The sequence below is a fragment of the Eleutherodactylus coqui genome, chromosome 8, assembly GCF_035609145.1.
Source record: "Eleutherodactylus coqui strain aEleCoq1 chromosome 8, aEleCoq1.hap1, whole genome shotgun sequence".
Taxonomy (NCBI): Eukaryota; Metazoa; Chordata; class Amphibia; order Anura; family Eleutherodactylidae; genus Eleutherodactylus; species Eleutherodactylus coqui.
Genome location: NC_089844.1, coordinates 137,340,037 through 137,357,223, shown reverse-complemented (window position 1 = coordinate 137,357,223; position 17,187 = coordinate 137,340,037). Strand labels below are relative to the sequence as shown.

At 46.4% G+C, this 17,187-nt stretch overlaps 1 protein-coding gene across 1 annotated transcript; it reads left to right on the top strand.

Annotated features, from left to right (window-relative positions):
* The first annotated feature begins 1,671 nt into the window (after window positions 1–1,671).
* Window positions 1,672–13,495, top strand: PLK1 (polo like kinase 1). Its single transcript, XM_066576526.1, has 10 exons — window positions 1,672–2,124; window positions 3,323–3,491; window positions 5,238–5,382; window positions 7,904–7,997; window positions 9,649–9,868; window positions 9,949–10,110; window positions 10,227–10,304; window positions 10,384–10,538; window positions 12,160–12,342; window positions 12,911–13,495. Exons 1-10 carry the CDS (start codon window positions 1,771–1,773, stop codon window positions 13,118–13,120), a joined length of 1,770 nt encoding a protein of 589 aa, XP_066432623.1. The 5' UTR covers window positions 1,672–1,770; the 3' UTR covers window positions 13,121–13,495.
* The last annotated feature ends 3,692 nt before the right edge of the window (window positions 13,496–17,187 follow it).

The following is a 17,187-nucleotide window of genomic DNA, read 5'->3' as shown; positions in this document are numbered from 1 at the left end:
TTCTAGGCATCCCCACTGGCCCCCATCCTCTTCCCGGTGGAGCGGTCACGTGCCACCTGAGTGATCACTCAGTTGGTAATCACTGGTTTAATGGTACCAATACTCAGGCCAGTGATTGGCTGCTGCAGTCATGCGTTTAGACAGCAACCTGGAAGCAGATGGAGACTGAAGTACTGGGGAGGTGGGGAAATGGAGCGCCCAGGGCATCAGTAAGGTCGGAGCGAGTGTAAGTTATCTTAAGGGGTCCTTCACACGGACATATTCTTCATCAGTATTTTGTAAGCTAAAACCAGGAACCGGTCCAAAATACGGAAGAAATGCGTAATCTGCAAGCGGAAAATGAAACGCAGCATGTTCTATCTTACCGCGGATATACATGATATAGAGCCACTTGTTTTCTCTGGTCGCGTATATACATTGCATATGGGCTGTAGGTATACGCATTAATGTTAGGCAACGGCGCAGGAAATCTAAGCAAAAAAACAGGTGTACTGCACGAGCGCCCGGTGAGTATGTGGTTATGCCCAGTACCATTTCGCCGCCATATGCAGGGTCACGCCAGGCTCACTGCTGTGAACTGCTGCGGAAGTTCCCCAGCAGATTCTGTTTATGGCCTCATGTCACTGGGCAGGTCGGAATTTGCACGCGGTAGCCCATAGCGAAATCTGGCCGTGCCAGCAGCGGCGTCTGCACGTACCTGACATCTTCTTTCTTTTTCTGTACTGCAGATGGTCCGCACCGCTCGCAGTCGCAAATGCGCAGTAGTTTTTTCAGAAATCTCCTTTTTTCCCCGCAAAATGTCAATTGCAGACGGGCCGCGGGTCGGACGGCCTCCATTGACTTCAATGAAAGACGTCCGTGTGGGAACCGCATACAATGGAGCATGCTCCACTTGAGTACATGAAAAATCATTTTTCCATAGCATGATATGGAGGGTTATTGCTGCGCAATCCGGAGCGAAATGCCCACTAAAGTCTGCCCGCGGACATGAGGCCTATGGCCGTATGAGCCCGGCCTTACAAAGGACGACTGTGCTTCCCCCAACCGCTGTACCGTTGCAGTGATCGCACCACCGGACGCACATGCGTGGCTGCAGCTCCATTCATTTCTGATAGTCGGATACAAAGAGTACCGGATGCTGATACTAGAAGGTATGGGGGGATATTTGCTGGCACCACTATTGTGGGGACTATCTGGCCATAATGGTGCTGGCATCAGGGACACATATGTTACTCTTATATAAGGTGAGCACCACACTGAGAGCTGTGCAAAAGAAAATCTCCTTGTTGCCCATAGCAACCAATCACAGCGCAGCTTTCATTTCTTCTACTGCTGAGGTAAAATGAAAGCTGCGCCCTGATTGGTTGTCATGGGCAGCAGACAGATTTCCTATTAAACAGCTGTGATAACACTGTGTTGCCGGCTATTTTTCCGTTACCTACGCCGTATAAAACGTCATGCGCTGCTGTTTGCGTTGCTGCAGTTACGAGACCGCTCTGCCACGGTTTTTGTCCGTTTGTCTTCACGACCGTTGTTGATAAAGTTTGTTGACCCTCCCCAATCCTTTTAAATCTACGACCTCCCATGCTGCTCCGCGGCAGGCGGCTTTGGAATTTAAATCCTATCAGCCAATCAGCAGAGCGCATTTTGCTTCAAAACCAACGGCGGCTGCAGGGCCGGGAGCAGAGAGATTAAAGGGCCGGAGGAGGTGCACGTACAGCCGGTCATCCCCGCAGCAGCCCGGAGACTCCGTACTGTACACAGCGTATCATGGCTCAGGTGGACGCCAAGACGGCACTTCAGCCTACCAAGCCTCCGGGGGCGGCAAAGGAGATCCCCGAGGTGCTGGTGGACCCCCGCACCCGGCGCCGCTACCTCCGCGGCCGCTTCCTCGGTAAGGGCGGCTTCGCTAAGTGCTACGAGCTGACGGATTTGGCCAGCCGGGAGCTGTTCGCCGGGAAGATCGTCCCAAAGACCATGCTGCTGAAGCCGCACCAGAAGGACAAGATGACCATGGAGATCGCCATCCAGCGCAGCCTGGAGCACAAGCACGTCGTCGGCTTCCACGGCTTCTTCGAGGATAATGACTTCGTCTACGTCGTGCTGGAGCTCTGCAGGCGGAGGGTAGGATGGGGACTATAAGTCCCAGCATTATTTTAGTGGTAACTGACACTGGCAGCTGTCTAGGATGGGGACTACAGATCCCAGCATGCTGTTAGTGGTAACTGACGCTGGCAGCTGTCTAGGGTGGGGACTACTGATCCCAGCATGCTATCTGACCAAATGAGCATGCTACACTGATTGGGGGACCATAAGTCCCAGCATGCTAATAAAATGCTGAACTGGTAGGACTAAAGTTCTTTGTGTGCTTTTGGAGGACTACAGGTCCCAGCATGCTAGGCTTGGCTCTGCAGTACTTTGCTCTTATTGATAACTGATATTGGCAGCATATTTATGATGGGGGACTAGAAATCCCAGCATGCCAACTGATACTGGTATGTGACCAAATGAGCATGCTACACTGATCGTGGTGGATTAGGAGTCCCAGCATGCTAAAAATTGCTGATCACAGACCTGTTAGAAGGTAACTGTCTCCTTTTGTATGCTTTGGTGAACTACAGGTCCCAGCATGTGTGGGTGCAGATAGCAGTGTACCCTGGGATTCAGTGTTCTCCAGCAGTTGGTGTCTGCACTACATATGGGCATAAGTATGCTGTGCTCAGTCCAGGAATGGGTTAACGGTTCTCTTTGGCCTCTTGTGCACTGGTCTTTGTCTGCTTGGAGGACTACAGATCCCAGCCCTGGCCTGCAGTCTCTTGGCTTCCTATGAGTTGGATCACTGCTTCAGGTGTATGACTAAAGCTACATGATTGACAGCTTGGGCCATCAAGAGGTGCTGCAGCAGCTTTTACCAGTGCCTCTGGGATCACTGTAGTGTATAGTAATGTGCTGTGCATGGTGATCTGGAGAGTTCTAGAACTCAGACGGGCTGCATTGGTCTACTGGCCTCAGTAACAGTTCACATACCAACTGCAGGAGCTGCCCTGCCCTCTACTGCCACCTGCTGGCTGCTGCTTGTGTATTGCGGCTCTGGACCGTTTATGCTTCAGTTTCTATGGCAGAAGCTTCCTCCTTGCTGTTATGGAGTCGCTACTGCTGGATGCTTGTCTACAAGATCTCTGCACTTTCTGCTGCTCTCGCTGAAGCCAAGTGCAGCTGTCGGCATGCTGGGAGTTGTAGTTTATAAAGGAGCACGTTCCTGCAGGTTTTGACTCATTTTATTTTTTTTTCTCCATTGTAACATGTTTGTTTCCTTACTCAGTCCTTACTGGAACTGCACAAGAGGAGAAAGGCGGTGACCGAGCCCGAGGCGCGCTATTACCTGCGGCAGACCATCCATGGCTGTCAGTATCTGCACAGCAATAAAGTGATCCATAGAGATCTGAAGCTCGGGAATCTGTTCCTCAACGATGATATGGAAGTCAAAATAGGTAAGTGGGCTCTGGGTTGTCCATGGTGGTGCACAGCCGTATGCTAGCTACTGCCAATAGGGGTTGTCTAAGGCCTTATTCTTGGAGTGACTGATGTGTTTTAAAAAATAAATTTAAAAAATACATTTAATTTTTTCACACACGTCATCAATTTTTTTTTTTCCTGCACATAAAAATGGAAGGTGACCTAATTGATGTAATTTACAACTTCCATACAAGTCAATAGGTGTGTAAGAAAATGCAATCCCTTTAATGCACCCACTGACTTGAATTGGTGATTCTTAGGGCTAATTCCCACGGGTGTATTTCCACTGCGTATTACGTGGTGGAAATCCGCCACATTGCCCCGCAGCTATTAGGTTCTATTGAACCTAATAGTGCAATGCTCATGGTGCAGAATTCCACAGTGGCATTCCGCACCATGAAATCACACGTACTCACCCGCTGCATGTTCTGTTTGCTGTGGACGGCTTCCATTAGTCAATGGAAGCCGCCTGTCACGCTATCTTCTGCTGTAGCACAGTGGAAGATGGCGTGAAAACGCTTCCCCGCCAGCGCGTCATGTGCAGCTGTGGGCGTGTCACATGACGCTGCTGGCACGTCATGCGCTCAACTGTGCATGTGGGGCAGCAGATCCAGAGGCAAGTATGGGGTCTCGGGGGCAGCGCCGTGACGGGCTCCGCTGCGGAATTCCGCTTGCGGAACCCGTCGTGGCTGTGGGCACTAGGCCTTATCCAGATAGGACTTGCTCATTCATATTTTTTTTTTAATTAAACTCTGACTATCAAAGTAAAACGCGTCACCAAAACCACTGAAATCAATTACAAATTGGCCCATACTTGCACAGAAAAAACACTAATGTGAATAAGTCCCAAAGGTCTCTACACAGGATGGCTGCCGGGTGCATTAGCGCCTGACAGCTGTGCCAGCGACTACCGCTCCTGTGCCTTTACCCAGCGGTGATGATCGTTCTGTAAGTGGCGGTGCAGCAGGCTGGGCATTGTGCCTGCCTGCCTCCCTCCATTCACCATGACCCGATAGTTGCTTGGTGTTTAGGTGAGCTAAAAACCAAACTACTCTGGCAAATGAGCAATTTGTCGCTCAGTGCCCTGTTGGCGGCTGCTTGTACACGGGATGACTGTCGCCCAAATTCACTGTTTCTAGCGATAATTTGGGTGATCACCCAATGTTAAAGTTCAGGCTGTGGTCTTCACACTGACACCAAGCAGTCTGTGGCTGGCAGGGCTTACTGGGACCAACAAAGACCACTGATTGTAGCAGGTGTGACTTCTGATCTAGAAGTGTTGCTAAGCCCACTACGTATATCATAGCATGACAGGCAGGGATGCCCTAAGTGTGCCTCACAACATGAATGCAGCAGAATTTCCACAATGGAAGGTGCTGTGGATAATCTGTAGCATTTGCAGTACAAGATTTAAAGTCTCATCCACATGTGTTGGAATCCCCCCCCATATTTGAAATGTGCTGCAGTTTCTAAATCTGATCCTTGCCAGTTTATGGTGTGGGTGAGAACCCCTGTGGATTAGCTGTGTAGTCACTACTGACTTTTGTGGAAAGTCTGCAGCCAACATGCCCTGTGTGAAGGCGCCCTGAGGTCTCCATTAAACACTCTTGCCCTGTAATGTGACTTCCTGCCATGATCCTTCAATACCCACTGGTCCCATAAAACTGCTGGGATCCCGAGCGATTGACCAGTCTGTCTATTAATCACCTTTATCTTTTCAGGGGATTTTGGGCTTGCAACCAAAGTGGAATTTGATGGGGAGCGAAAGAAAACCCTTTGTGGGACCCCCAATTATATTGCACCAGAGGTTTTGGGCAAGAAAGGACACAGTTTTGAGGTGGACATCTGGTCCATAGGCTGCATCATGTAAGTATGAGTGATGGTGGACGAGGCTACCCCCACATTGTGAGTTTAAAAATAAAGTTAATCAAATCCTCCCCTGGGGAAATTTTTTTTTATTCTAAACGCAAGATCAGTTAAAAAGATGATATATGGCTTAGATGGATACAGCCTCGTGGTCTATCGAGCCTAGGCCCACCAGTAAGATAGGGGATAAATATGGGAAGCAGTGTGGGTTGCCAGTTGCATGTATGGGACTTGACCCGGGGGGAGAGGGAAGGGAAGGAATGAGAAAACAATGGTTCATTTGTAATGAATACTGTTCATTAATGGAAAAAAAGATGATAAAGCAAAGGGGAAGAGAATATAAGTGCACACTTTTTTGGAAATATGACATGTGGAGTGGAGAGAAAGGAGAAAGGGATCAAATAAATGAGCACTATATTTTTATCCCCTGAGTTGAGCAGGAATGACCTCCTTTTCTTGATGCATTAAGGTCCTTATTTGACAATAGGCATTGAGTGAAGTGCTCCGAGAGAAAGGAAAAGAAAGACCACTAAAGACTTCTACTTTGACACTGCTTATTGACGTCCTCACTGGCAATTTTGATATAACCAGAATATGACATGGAACTTATTGATTCTGTGGCCCTTAGAGATGCTGGGCCGAATTTTGAGACCTTGGGGGGGAGGGGGTAGTTATGTATAATTGTTTCTTGATATGCCTAAAAATATGGAGAAAAGTTAAAAATGTTCAATAAAAAAGCATTTAATTAAAAAAAGTGAGTGGTTAGGTCAATGCTGCTTATTAATGAGGTGGCAGCATGTGGTGTACTCAGAGTAGAAGCTTAGAGTATAACGACCAATCTGTTATATGGACTGCAGTAACTAGTGCATGCAGATAAGGCTGGAGCAATGGGTGAGTAGTCTTACTGGCCTTGTGGGTCACTTAAAGCAGAGGTCCCCAACTCCAGTCCTCAGGGACCACCAACAGGTCATGTTTTCAGGATATCCTATAGTAAGCACACCTGTGGCAATGTCTGAGGCACCGACAATAATTACATCACCTGTGTAACACTGGGGAAATCCTGAAAACATGACCCGTTGGCGGTCCCTGAGGACTGGATTTGGGGAACACTGGTTTAAAGGACTATTTCAGGCTTTTAACCTCTTGCAGTACTGATGACCTAGCCTCAGGATAGGCCATCAAAAGTTAAGGGGTAGGGATCTGCTACTCCAGACCCTCCGGCAATCGGCTGATCTGTGGCCCAGGACTCACTGCAGTGGGGATGTCTCCATTGGGGGTTAAAGCTGGAAATCTAATGGAAAGCTTTGTTAAATTCAAACTGGCGGTATAGCTTCTATTGCACTCACAGCTCTAACACCAGTGTAGAGGGAGCTGTCAACATCTGGTACTACTGTGTGTGGGGACTGAGATCCAGTGATTGTTAGGGGTCCTGAATGGTAGACCCTCCAACCAGCTGATGACATCTCTTGAAGATGGGCTACAAATATTGAAAGGCTTAAATGCCCAGGGTACCCTTTGTGCATTTCAAGGTAGTATAGATAGATGGATGCATAGGAGCCCTAGAGGGGTTTCTGGGACTAGGATATAGATTTATCCTCCGGATAGATCATCAATCTCAAATTCTTCAGTTATTTGAAGAGGCTGAAGTGCTTGTGTGAGCTCTGTGACCTCTTCATTGTATGCCGAGCACAGCGCCGAACACTTCATAGTGGAGGTGCCTGGTATTCAAAGTGCAGTCGCATTTTTTTGAATAGAGCTGAGCTGCACATACTCCAGGTGATGAAGAAAAAGTAGCTTCACTGGTCAGGAGGCTGTGGCGCTCACCAGAGCAGTGCACCTTAAAATTGCTGGGGTCCTAGGTGTCAGACCCCACTAATGTGGTGGATGGCCTATTCTTGGAATAGATCATAGTGATATGTTAAGCTGAAAAAGGCATATGTCCATCCAGTTCAGCCTATTACCCTCCAATGTTGCTTTTTAGTCCCATATAACACCTTTAAGAAAACTCCACAGAAAGGCACAGTAGTCCTACCTACCCCTCCTGCAGTGGGCAGTGTGGATCCAAATTGCCAGTGTTGTGTAATCTGGATGGACCTTGTGGTCTGTTGTACCAGTAGACTTGGCGTTGCAGATGGCTGGCTGCTGTATTGTGCTGTGATTAAGGGGTTTATTCAAGTCTAAAATGATCTCCTCCCCACAGGATAGGTGATATCTTATGATCAGTGGGGACAGGGGTCTTGCTGCTCAGACCCCACTGATTCTGAGAACGGATGTACAGTGTCCCCTCTACTCCCACTGCCGCTCCATTCACTTCATTAGGGCTGACAGTAATTGCCAGGCGCTTCCACTTGGCTGTCACCAGCAGTCCCATTGAAAGTGAATGGAGTGCACCACTCCATTCAGTGTTACTACTGCAGGAAGGAACATGGGATCGGCGTGAGACCTCTGCAATCATAAAGTTGATGGGGGGTGATAACTTGAGATTTTGGATAACCCTTATTAAATCTTAATATCCTTGCAGGTACACATTGCTGGTTGGTAAGCCTCCCTTTGAAACGTCATGCCTTAAGGAAACTTACTTGAGGATTAAGAAGAATGAGTACTCTGTTCCAAAGGTAAGGAGGAACAGGTGACTACACTATGGTGTTCTCACTTGTTGGCACTCAAAACTGTATTGTGATCTGGTATTTTGGTTATTGGTAGCACTGGTTTACATGGCAGGGCCTATTGTGCACCGGACTTTCACTTGGGTGTCATTTATGCTCAGTTTACAACCCAACAGTCCAGACACTTGTTAAGAATGAGTCCCTAATGTGCTTCAGCAATCAAAGGGTTAAATGCTGACAGGCTATGGGTTTCTTTAGAGCACACAAGGATCACACTTAAGACTCCTTACTGGGAATGGAGGCGGGTGGGCTAGAACAATTTCCAGTCTGCTTAAAGCACTAGAACAATCATTGCTAGGACAGCCTGTCCTAAAAGGGCCCTTGGGTGTCAAATGTGACTTATCCCAAAGATAATGACCCCCTAAGGTCTGGTTTCTGTACCCCCATGATCAAAACGTAATAAAAATCCAGTTGAGTGTAGTGTCTCTACAAAATATAAAAACCTGACCTCTGTTCTGTGACTATACAATGGAGTAATGCACATTTCCAAAGTTTTTGTAGACATCTTGGTGTAAACACTCTTAAAATGGTATTTACATTTTGGACACTGCAGACAAATCCCTGGTGAGCTGGCTGGACTGCCTCCCTGCATACCTCCCTGAACACAATCCTCTACTACTGTGACACGGAGACTATCAGTGGTGATCAAGCTCTCACATGTGTTCTGTGACTGGCACGTGTGCAGTTCGTTGGTTCCTTCTTGTCGGCATACTCTAGACTCCATGGCATATGCACCAGTCCCGGAGCTCTTGGCGCATGCATGAGTTTGCTGCCAAGTCTCACTGTTACAGTAGCAGAGAGGTGGCATCAGATGGTCCAGCTGCCCATTGGGCATTTGCATGCAGTGCAGGAAATGTGAATACCCTTTAAAGATATTTTGCCAAGATGTCTAGCAAAATACCATTGGCAATGTGCATTACTTCTATTTAGTGTAGGTGGTTTTGTTATAGCCACAGAACTGACTCATTCCCTCTTAACCATATGGGTGGCAAGTATATTCATGTTAAAGGGGTTTTCCAAGGAGAATACTACTGATGACCTATCCTTAGATCATCAATAGTTGATCAGCTGGGGTCATCACCTTTTTTGTTTAGTGGCCGGCACTTGTAACTGCAGGCACGGCTCCATTGATCTCAACGCAAGCTGTGCCTGCAGTTACAAGTGCTGGCCACTACAGAGGTTGGCGCGGAGACTTCCACAGCTTCAGCTCCGACCTCTTGTGTATCTGCAGTGCTGACCACATGTGCCCGCTCAGCTGACTGGTCAAACAATAAACTGCTGGAACTCTTACAGCCAGAGAGCCTGTGGGGGTATCTGGCATAAAATGTTCCCTTCAGTTTCCCCACAAGGGTGCTGTGGCAGATCATAGGTCCCACTGAAACCAATGCGCTGTCCACCTAACATATGGGACCATTTTGAACAGCCCAAACTGTGCATTTTGATGACCTATGCCTCTTAGCTAAACATGTGAAACTATAAACCATTGCTGTTTCACTGGGTAACAAGCCTTCTGTGTGGGTAGGGCTGGCACAGTTTACTGGTGTCAACAATGAACCATGTAAAAAATGGGTTTATAGCTGACCAACTTTTTTTCTTCCAGCACATTAACCCACTCGCTACAGCCCTTATCCAAAAAATGCTCCGCTCAGACCCTGCAACCAGGCCCACGATAGATGAGCTGCTTACTGATGAGTTCTTCACCACCGGTCACATTCCCAACCGGCTGCCCACTACCTGCTTGACTGTACCCCCACGGTTCTCCATAGCACCTAGTACCATTGATCCAAGCTTTAGGAAACCACTTACTGCTATAAATAAAGGTAAGTTCCCATTACAGCATGTCTTCAGCCAGGTAGATCACTACACTGGTCCCATTGACTAACACTTGTATCTGTGATAGGCCAGGACTCTCCCATGGTAGAGAAACCTGCATCTGCCAAGGATGAAGAGATGATCCCACCTGAGCTGGCAGAACCTGCTGACTGCTACCTGTCTGACATGATGCAACAGCTCATTAGTGTCAATGCTGCGAAACCTTCAGAGAAGGCTCTGATTCATCAAGGTACAATGCATCTTATGGCCAGAAGTTGGTGCACATGGCAGCGTGGGTAATGCATGCATTTGGCCTCAGTTTCTCAACAATTGTCTAATAGTCTTCATGTTGTGTCCTCTTTGCAGAGGAAGCAGAGGATCCAGCCTGCAATCCAATCTTCTGGGTCAGTAAATGGGTGGACTACTCTGACAAGTATGGATTAGGTATGTAACGCTGCAGCTAGCCCCTCTTGTATCTGACGTTACAAGTGAGATTATATAATGCCGCCTTGTTCCTCCCCAGGTTACCAGCTGTGTGACAACAGTGTGGGTGTTCTGTTCAATGACTCTACTCGGTTGATTATGTACACTGATGGGGACAGTTTACAGTACATAGAAAGGAATAATACAGAGTCTTATTTGAATGTGCGCTCTTACCCATCTGCTCTAACCAAGAAGGTGAGCTTGTGTCTAGAGATTGGATTGACTACTCTGGTTTGTACTAGAATCTAGCGTTGCTGAGGGCTTTGACCCTCACAAATTGCTTGGATGCATCTTGCATAAAGAGTACTTTCACACGTCCCTGATTTGCTAAGGATTTTGGTGCAGAACTGAAAGATTTCACCCTTTCAATTAAATTGAAGGTATGAAATCTGCTGCAGATCTGCAAAATCCACAGCAAATGAGCAACTATGAAGGCACTTTAGAGGGCTTTTCAGGGACTGAACCTCATGACGTGACCTCGGGATAGTTGATCGCTTGGGGATCTTCTGTTTGAGATCCCCACTCATCATGTTTCTGTAGAGTGCTGCAGCCTCTTCTCAAAGCGGTGATGTCATGTTCATCCGTCACATGGCCTGAAAGCAGCTTGGTCCCATTTAAGTGAATGGAATCGGGCTGTTGTGCCTGTATGGGTGTAAAGCAACCACACTGCTCACCCAAGTACCTCCTGTCACTTCAGTCAGCTGATCAACTGGAGTCCTCAGCAGCAGACATCCCTGCTGATCAACTAATGACCTAGCCTGTGGACAGGTCTTCAAAAGTTTAAGGTGTTATCAAAGTTATCCCCTACCCACAGAATGGCTTTGCAATCTGTTATGGTCTGACCACTCTAACCCTCACCTATCCTGAGTGGGGTCTGCATTTTTTTCAAGTGAATGGAACAAAGGCTATGCAGGTGTGCTGCTGCTTCATTCACTTCAAGGGCCGTGCCAGAGAAGAGTTGAAGCGCTTTGGCAATGTTGGCATTGTCACTAAAGTGAATGGAGCAGATGTGTGCCCACACAACTTCTGCTCCATTCACTCAGACTGACTGGACCCCCAGTCTTGATTGGTTAGAACCCCCTGCCCCTTCATCAGTTATTCCCTGTCCTATGATTAGGGAATAACTAACTTGGCACAACTCACTTAAGTATCAGAAAACCCCTTGCAAGAGTAGTTAAATGTTTCAAAAGCTTTTGACATGATGACCTGTACTAAATGTTGATGGGGTCTCAGCACATGGACTTCCAAACTGACCAGAAGGGTGCATGCATACATCACTTATTTGCTGTGGATTTTGGTGCAGATCTTCAGAAGACTTCACACTTTGAATTGGATTTAAATTGAGGGGTTTCCATCTGCTACAGATCTGCAGCAAAGTCCACAGTAAATCATTGTGTGCATGCACCCTTGGAATGAATGGGCCAAAGCCCTCAGCTGAGTGCCCATTCAGCTGTGATCTATGTACTTAATCATAGCTTCTAGAGTCCTTACACATCTGACGACTGTGCTTGTCTGCTTTGCTCAGTGACTGTTGGTGATCATTGAGGGTCTCTGCATCCAGACCCCCACTGAACAAAACTTCTGACGTTCCTTAGACCAAAGGGGCTGCTGTCAACAACTGCATTGGACATAGGCAATCATGGTAGAGCTGCAACTGAATGTTCAAGGACATAAAGCCCCAGGCCTTGCAGATGGGCACTAAGACTGGCCAGTAATATAACCTGGGCTTATTTTACACTGCATGTACAGTTTGGTTTCTATATTGACTCCAATGTATAAAACTCCCCAACTTGACAATCTTGCTACTTGTCTGCAGATCACACTACTAAAATACTTCCGAAACTACATGAGCGAGCATCTGCTTAAAGCGGGTGCTAACATCACCCCACGGGAAGGAGATGAGCTGGCTCGCCTTCCCTTCCTGAGGACTTGGTTTCGGACAAGAAGCGCCATTATACTTCACCTGAGTAACGGAACTGTCCAGATTAACTTCTTCCAGGTATGTACGTAATGATGGTACAGATTCAAATTCAGCAAAGAGTTAGTGTTGCAACATCCTAAACAATAAGTGATAATATATCTAGCCAATATGGCACCACATAGCAAGGCTATACCAATTTTTGGCCATTGGGATGTATCATTGTGTGGCTTAGACTTGCCTCTACTCTACATGGTGGTATGTTCAGCCCCATGTATAATCTGCAGGATTATAGTATGGCATATCCACCAGCCCTGCAATTCTGGCATGTGGGACCCCTTAAAAGCTAGTATTGCATTAAATAGTTGCACAATCTGTCTTTGCAGATTTTGCATGTAACTGTAATACACTGCAGTCCAAGTCTCTGTAGGAGATCTGTTTCGAGAGCCTTAAGCCTTAGATTCAGCTTCACTAATGGGGCTCCTGAGACTTGGACTGCAGAAGCTGCAACATTTTAGTTAAACCCTATTGTAAAAATGATCTTTGGCCTAAAACACACACATTTAAGTGAAGACCATGTCGTAATGTGTCCATAATTAAATATATAAGCTGTTAAAATCTAGCTGAGCATGATTGTTTCATTTTGTAGGATCACACAAAGATCATCTTGTGTCCTCTCATGGCTGCTGTCTCCTACATTGATGAGAAACGGGAATTCCATACGTATAAACTAAGCTTAATAGAAGAATTTGGCTGCTGCAAAGAACTGGCTAGCCGGCTGCGTTATGCCCGCACTATGGTAGAGAAGCTGCAGAACACAAGATCTGGAGCCGCCATACATGTTAAAGCCTCAGCATAGCAAGACTGCAGAAACATGGATGCTGTCTCCTCTGCTTCACTCCAGGGCCCAGAAGTCTTGTCTCATAGTAGGTGGTTAAATGGCTGCAGCAACCAAGGTCTGTTTTTAATCCAGAGCCCAGAAGTGCCAAGTTGCATATTAAAGTAGATGTCTAACATAAGAGACTACACCGCACACTCGCCTACAAGTAATGTGCACTTATTACTAGTGCAGAAGGAGACTTGTGGAATTGGGGGATATCATGAATCTCGCTGAGCAACAACCTGTCTTGTCTGTAACTTCTTAATGTTGTCAGGTTTTAATGTAAAATATCAAATTTATAACTTTTTTGTATGTTATCAGATTAAAGTTCTCTGTATATGTATGCAGATCCTTGTCTCCTTGGATTTCTTTAGACTGCAAAATAGTGCAAAGCTTGGCCTATTGGGGTTGGTTCAGCAAGTGGTGGGCTCAGACTGGCTTCTGAATAGATCACAATCAAATAAGTTAAGTTAGAAATTAACTTTAAATGTAAAGGCCCATTTCCACGCAACAATTGCTCAAATTTTTTCACACTATGGCATATGAGTGATAATTGTGTGTAAACAATGCTATCAATCACTCTTCGGCAGCATGATTATTTATTTAAGGTGACCTTAAAATCTATCGTTTGGCAGGGACCACATGCTGTATTCTGCATGGGAATTGGAGATTACATTGTTCTCATGTGCTATCAGCAGAATACAATGAAGCTATGTGCAGAGCTCAGACCACCTGTTGGGCTTGGCAAACAGCTCCTGGAGGCCCTTTTACACACAAATGAAACTGATAATGGACACTAATATCCATTAATAGTTTAACACTGTGCAAAACCATCACTAAAATTGTCAATCTTTCAATTGTTTGAAAGATTGTCTTTGTGTGTAAATGAGCAGTTGGGCTGTGTTCACATCTGCATTGGGCTTTTTTTTTATCTGCCCTGTTTTGGGCTAAACTAAATTAAACATTTCTGGTTACCAAATAACTGAAAGCTTTCAGTTTGCTTCCGTTCATGGTTTAGTTTATAACCTAAAGCAATTTGCAGTGCTGCATGTTCCGTTAAATAAAACTAAGAACTGAATGCTTTGTTTGCTTCAGTTTGTCTTCAAACGCTGAAATCTATGGAAAATCGGTGTTTGTAGAATTCTGCTCCAAAGAAATGAAACCGTTGAGACAAAGCTCTAACATGGATGAACACATCAAGTCTTCTAAGACAGAGTAAACTATGTTTTGACTTAAGGGACAGAACCCCTTACTTACTGGAGTACTGTGTACCCATTTGGCTGTGGTTGGCTTTGGGTCAATTCAGAGCTGTTTATTGCCCACAGAAAACCAGCCAAGGGAGCAATCTTGGCTCTAGGCTCCAGCCTCTTACTGCAGGAGACCAGACTGATATACCATATCTACAAGATTACCTGGCTTCTCTTACTGAGAACAATCACTTATCTTGCAAAGTAACTTGGTTGGTTGTCCTTAATCCCTTTGTGACCTATTGTGTTTTACATCCTGCTGCAGGACGAGTATGAAGGGGTGACCTTCCTCCATATATCCTGGGTGTCAGCTGTTACAGCCAACACCCAGCAGCAACAGCTGCAACGAGCCACGCGGCTGTTAACCCTTAGATTTATCAGCAACCTTTAAATCCACCAAACTGTCTGTGGTCCCATACAGGACCTGCAACTGTACTTTTAAGCCTCATGTCCACTGGACAATTTATAACTTAAAAATCCGCATGAGTGTCCCACACATGGTTTCCGTGGCCTAGGGCTGCATTGGACACCCGCAGGTAAGTGAATACATGCAGATGTCCTTTTTCCCTGCCGCATGGATCACACATGCAGGAAATCACCCACAGCATGCTCCCATTGTCTGCAGGTCTCCCACAGGCTTCCATAGAAGCCTATGGAAGCTGTTCGTATTCGCAGTGCACCTGCAGCTGAATTTCTGCTCTGCGGCGCGGGAAAGCAGGAGTTTAAAAAAAAAAGTGCGCGGCCCACTTCCGGTGTGCCGAGCACATCCACCTGGCCGAAGATCCGGCCACAACAGAGGGAAGATCTGCTGCGTCTGGACAGGTAAGAGAAATTAATTTTAAGGCCTCGTGCCCGCAGGAAAGGAGGGACCCGCTGTGGGATTCTGCATGGAGTAGCTAATTGGCTGCTTAAGAGCTTATGCAAAGTGATTACTCAAAACTGCCATTTGAGCGATCATCTTGCTGGGTAAATGCACCTTTAAAGATTTGGCGATCTATTTGCCTCAGTGTTAATGGTCATTAACACATCTTCATTTGCATGTAAAACTACCCCTAGGAGTTTGCAGAGCCCAGCTGTGTAAACAGCTGCCACACATTCCATTCTCCTCCCAGCTGCTGGCAGATTGCATTGTTCTCTTCCACAGCTAGTGTAAATGTGTCCAGAGAACATCCTGCAGTCTTTTGAAAGATGAGCAAAATACATTCAAATGGAATGTATTTGCTCAGTCTTTCAGTTGCTGAATGATGGATTTTAAGTGAACTAAAATCCATCAATAAAAAGACGACCAGTGCAATGCCTGCATTTACATGTAACTATCAGTTTGGACGACTTTTGAGCGATAATCATTGCATGTAAAAGGGCCTTAAAGGGGTTCTGACACGAATAAGGTTTTTATGCTTTAGCAGCCATTGTTACTTGGTCTGCCTAATGGACACAGGGAACTCACGAGTAATGGCATGCTAAAACATAAAAACCTTATACTTACCTTTTTCCTGTTGTGCAGTGGGGGTCATCTCCCAGCAGGCTCTCTTCCTCCTCCGACGAGCCTGGACAGGCAACCCCCCTCCGACTGCGCGCATGCACAGAAGACAGGTGCCCTCTGACACTGCGCATGCTCAGAACGCGGGAGTTCAGCCAAGACGGAGGGCCCACCCACAGCAAGCACTGCTTGTGACGTGGCGTCTGTCCGTTCACATCAGAAGTGGCTGACTGATGGAGCGGAGCAGAGCAGAAAGCGGTCATTTTGACCGCTCCAGCTCTGCTTCTAGAAGCCACAGAAGAAGATGCCCAACCGAGGGGACATGCCTGACGATCAGTCCTGGCCAGGTAAGTAAAAAAATGTTTTTTCACGTCAGAACCCCTTTAAGACCACTCACACAGGTGTTTTTATGCTCTAAGCCTCCATTGATTTCAACGGGGGTTTTCAGATTAGCGCTGCGCTAATTGAATGCTGTCAGTTCTATTAGTTCGTTGCAGTACTTAATGTACCAGATGACCCATTGTAATGATGGGGTGCGTTAACACTATCGAATGAATTTAAAAAAAATTATTTTTTACAAACTCCTGTAAGGTATTGGCCTGAGTTTGCACTAATTTTTAGACCTCATGTCCACAGGCATGTACGGTTCCCAAGTGTGGAATCCAGCGATGTCCAGACATGAGGCCTAAAGACATTTACTTACCTGTCCAGCTGCCGTGTCGGGCTTCTCTTTTGCGGCCAGATCGTTCTTCTGCACAGCAGATGTTTGAAGAAAAAAAAAACAAAAAACCAGGGGGCGTTCCAATCTGCTTTTCCGCAACACAGTTGGCTTCCATGGATGTCAATGTAAGCCATCCATGCAGGAAACCGCAGAAAATAGAGTGCTGCAGGTGGTTTCCCCGTGCAGGTGATCCACACGCCAGGGGAAAAAAAATCAAAATGCCATCCAGAGGTATTTACTTAGCTATGGATGCCCTATGAATGTCTATGGGCATATTGAACGGCGGATCATCCGCAAATCAATTTTGCATATGGACATGAGGTCTTAAATAGTAAATAACCCCACTAATATACAAATTCAACTGAGCATACACATGGTTAGAGAACAGGCTCCTGCTAGATACCAGGTGCCTTCCCTCCCTGAGATTAAAAAGATGTTAAATCCACCAGCCCAATCCTTCTTTCCCCTGCCATCCACTGAAAGGGGAAAGTCTGGACACCTGCATACACATCTTGGCGCAACCCCACAGAATAAGGGGAAAACTTTTCAATGATTGGGTCTCCCAGACCCCAACCACTCAAACAGGTCCTAACTGTCT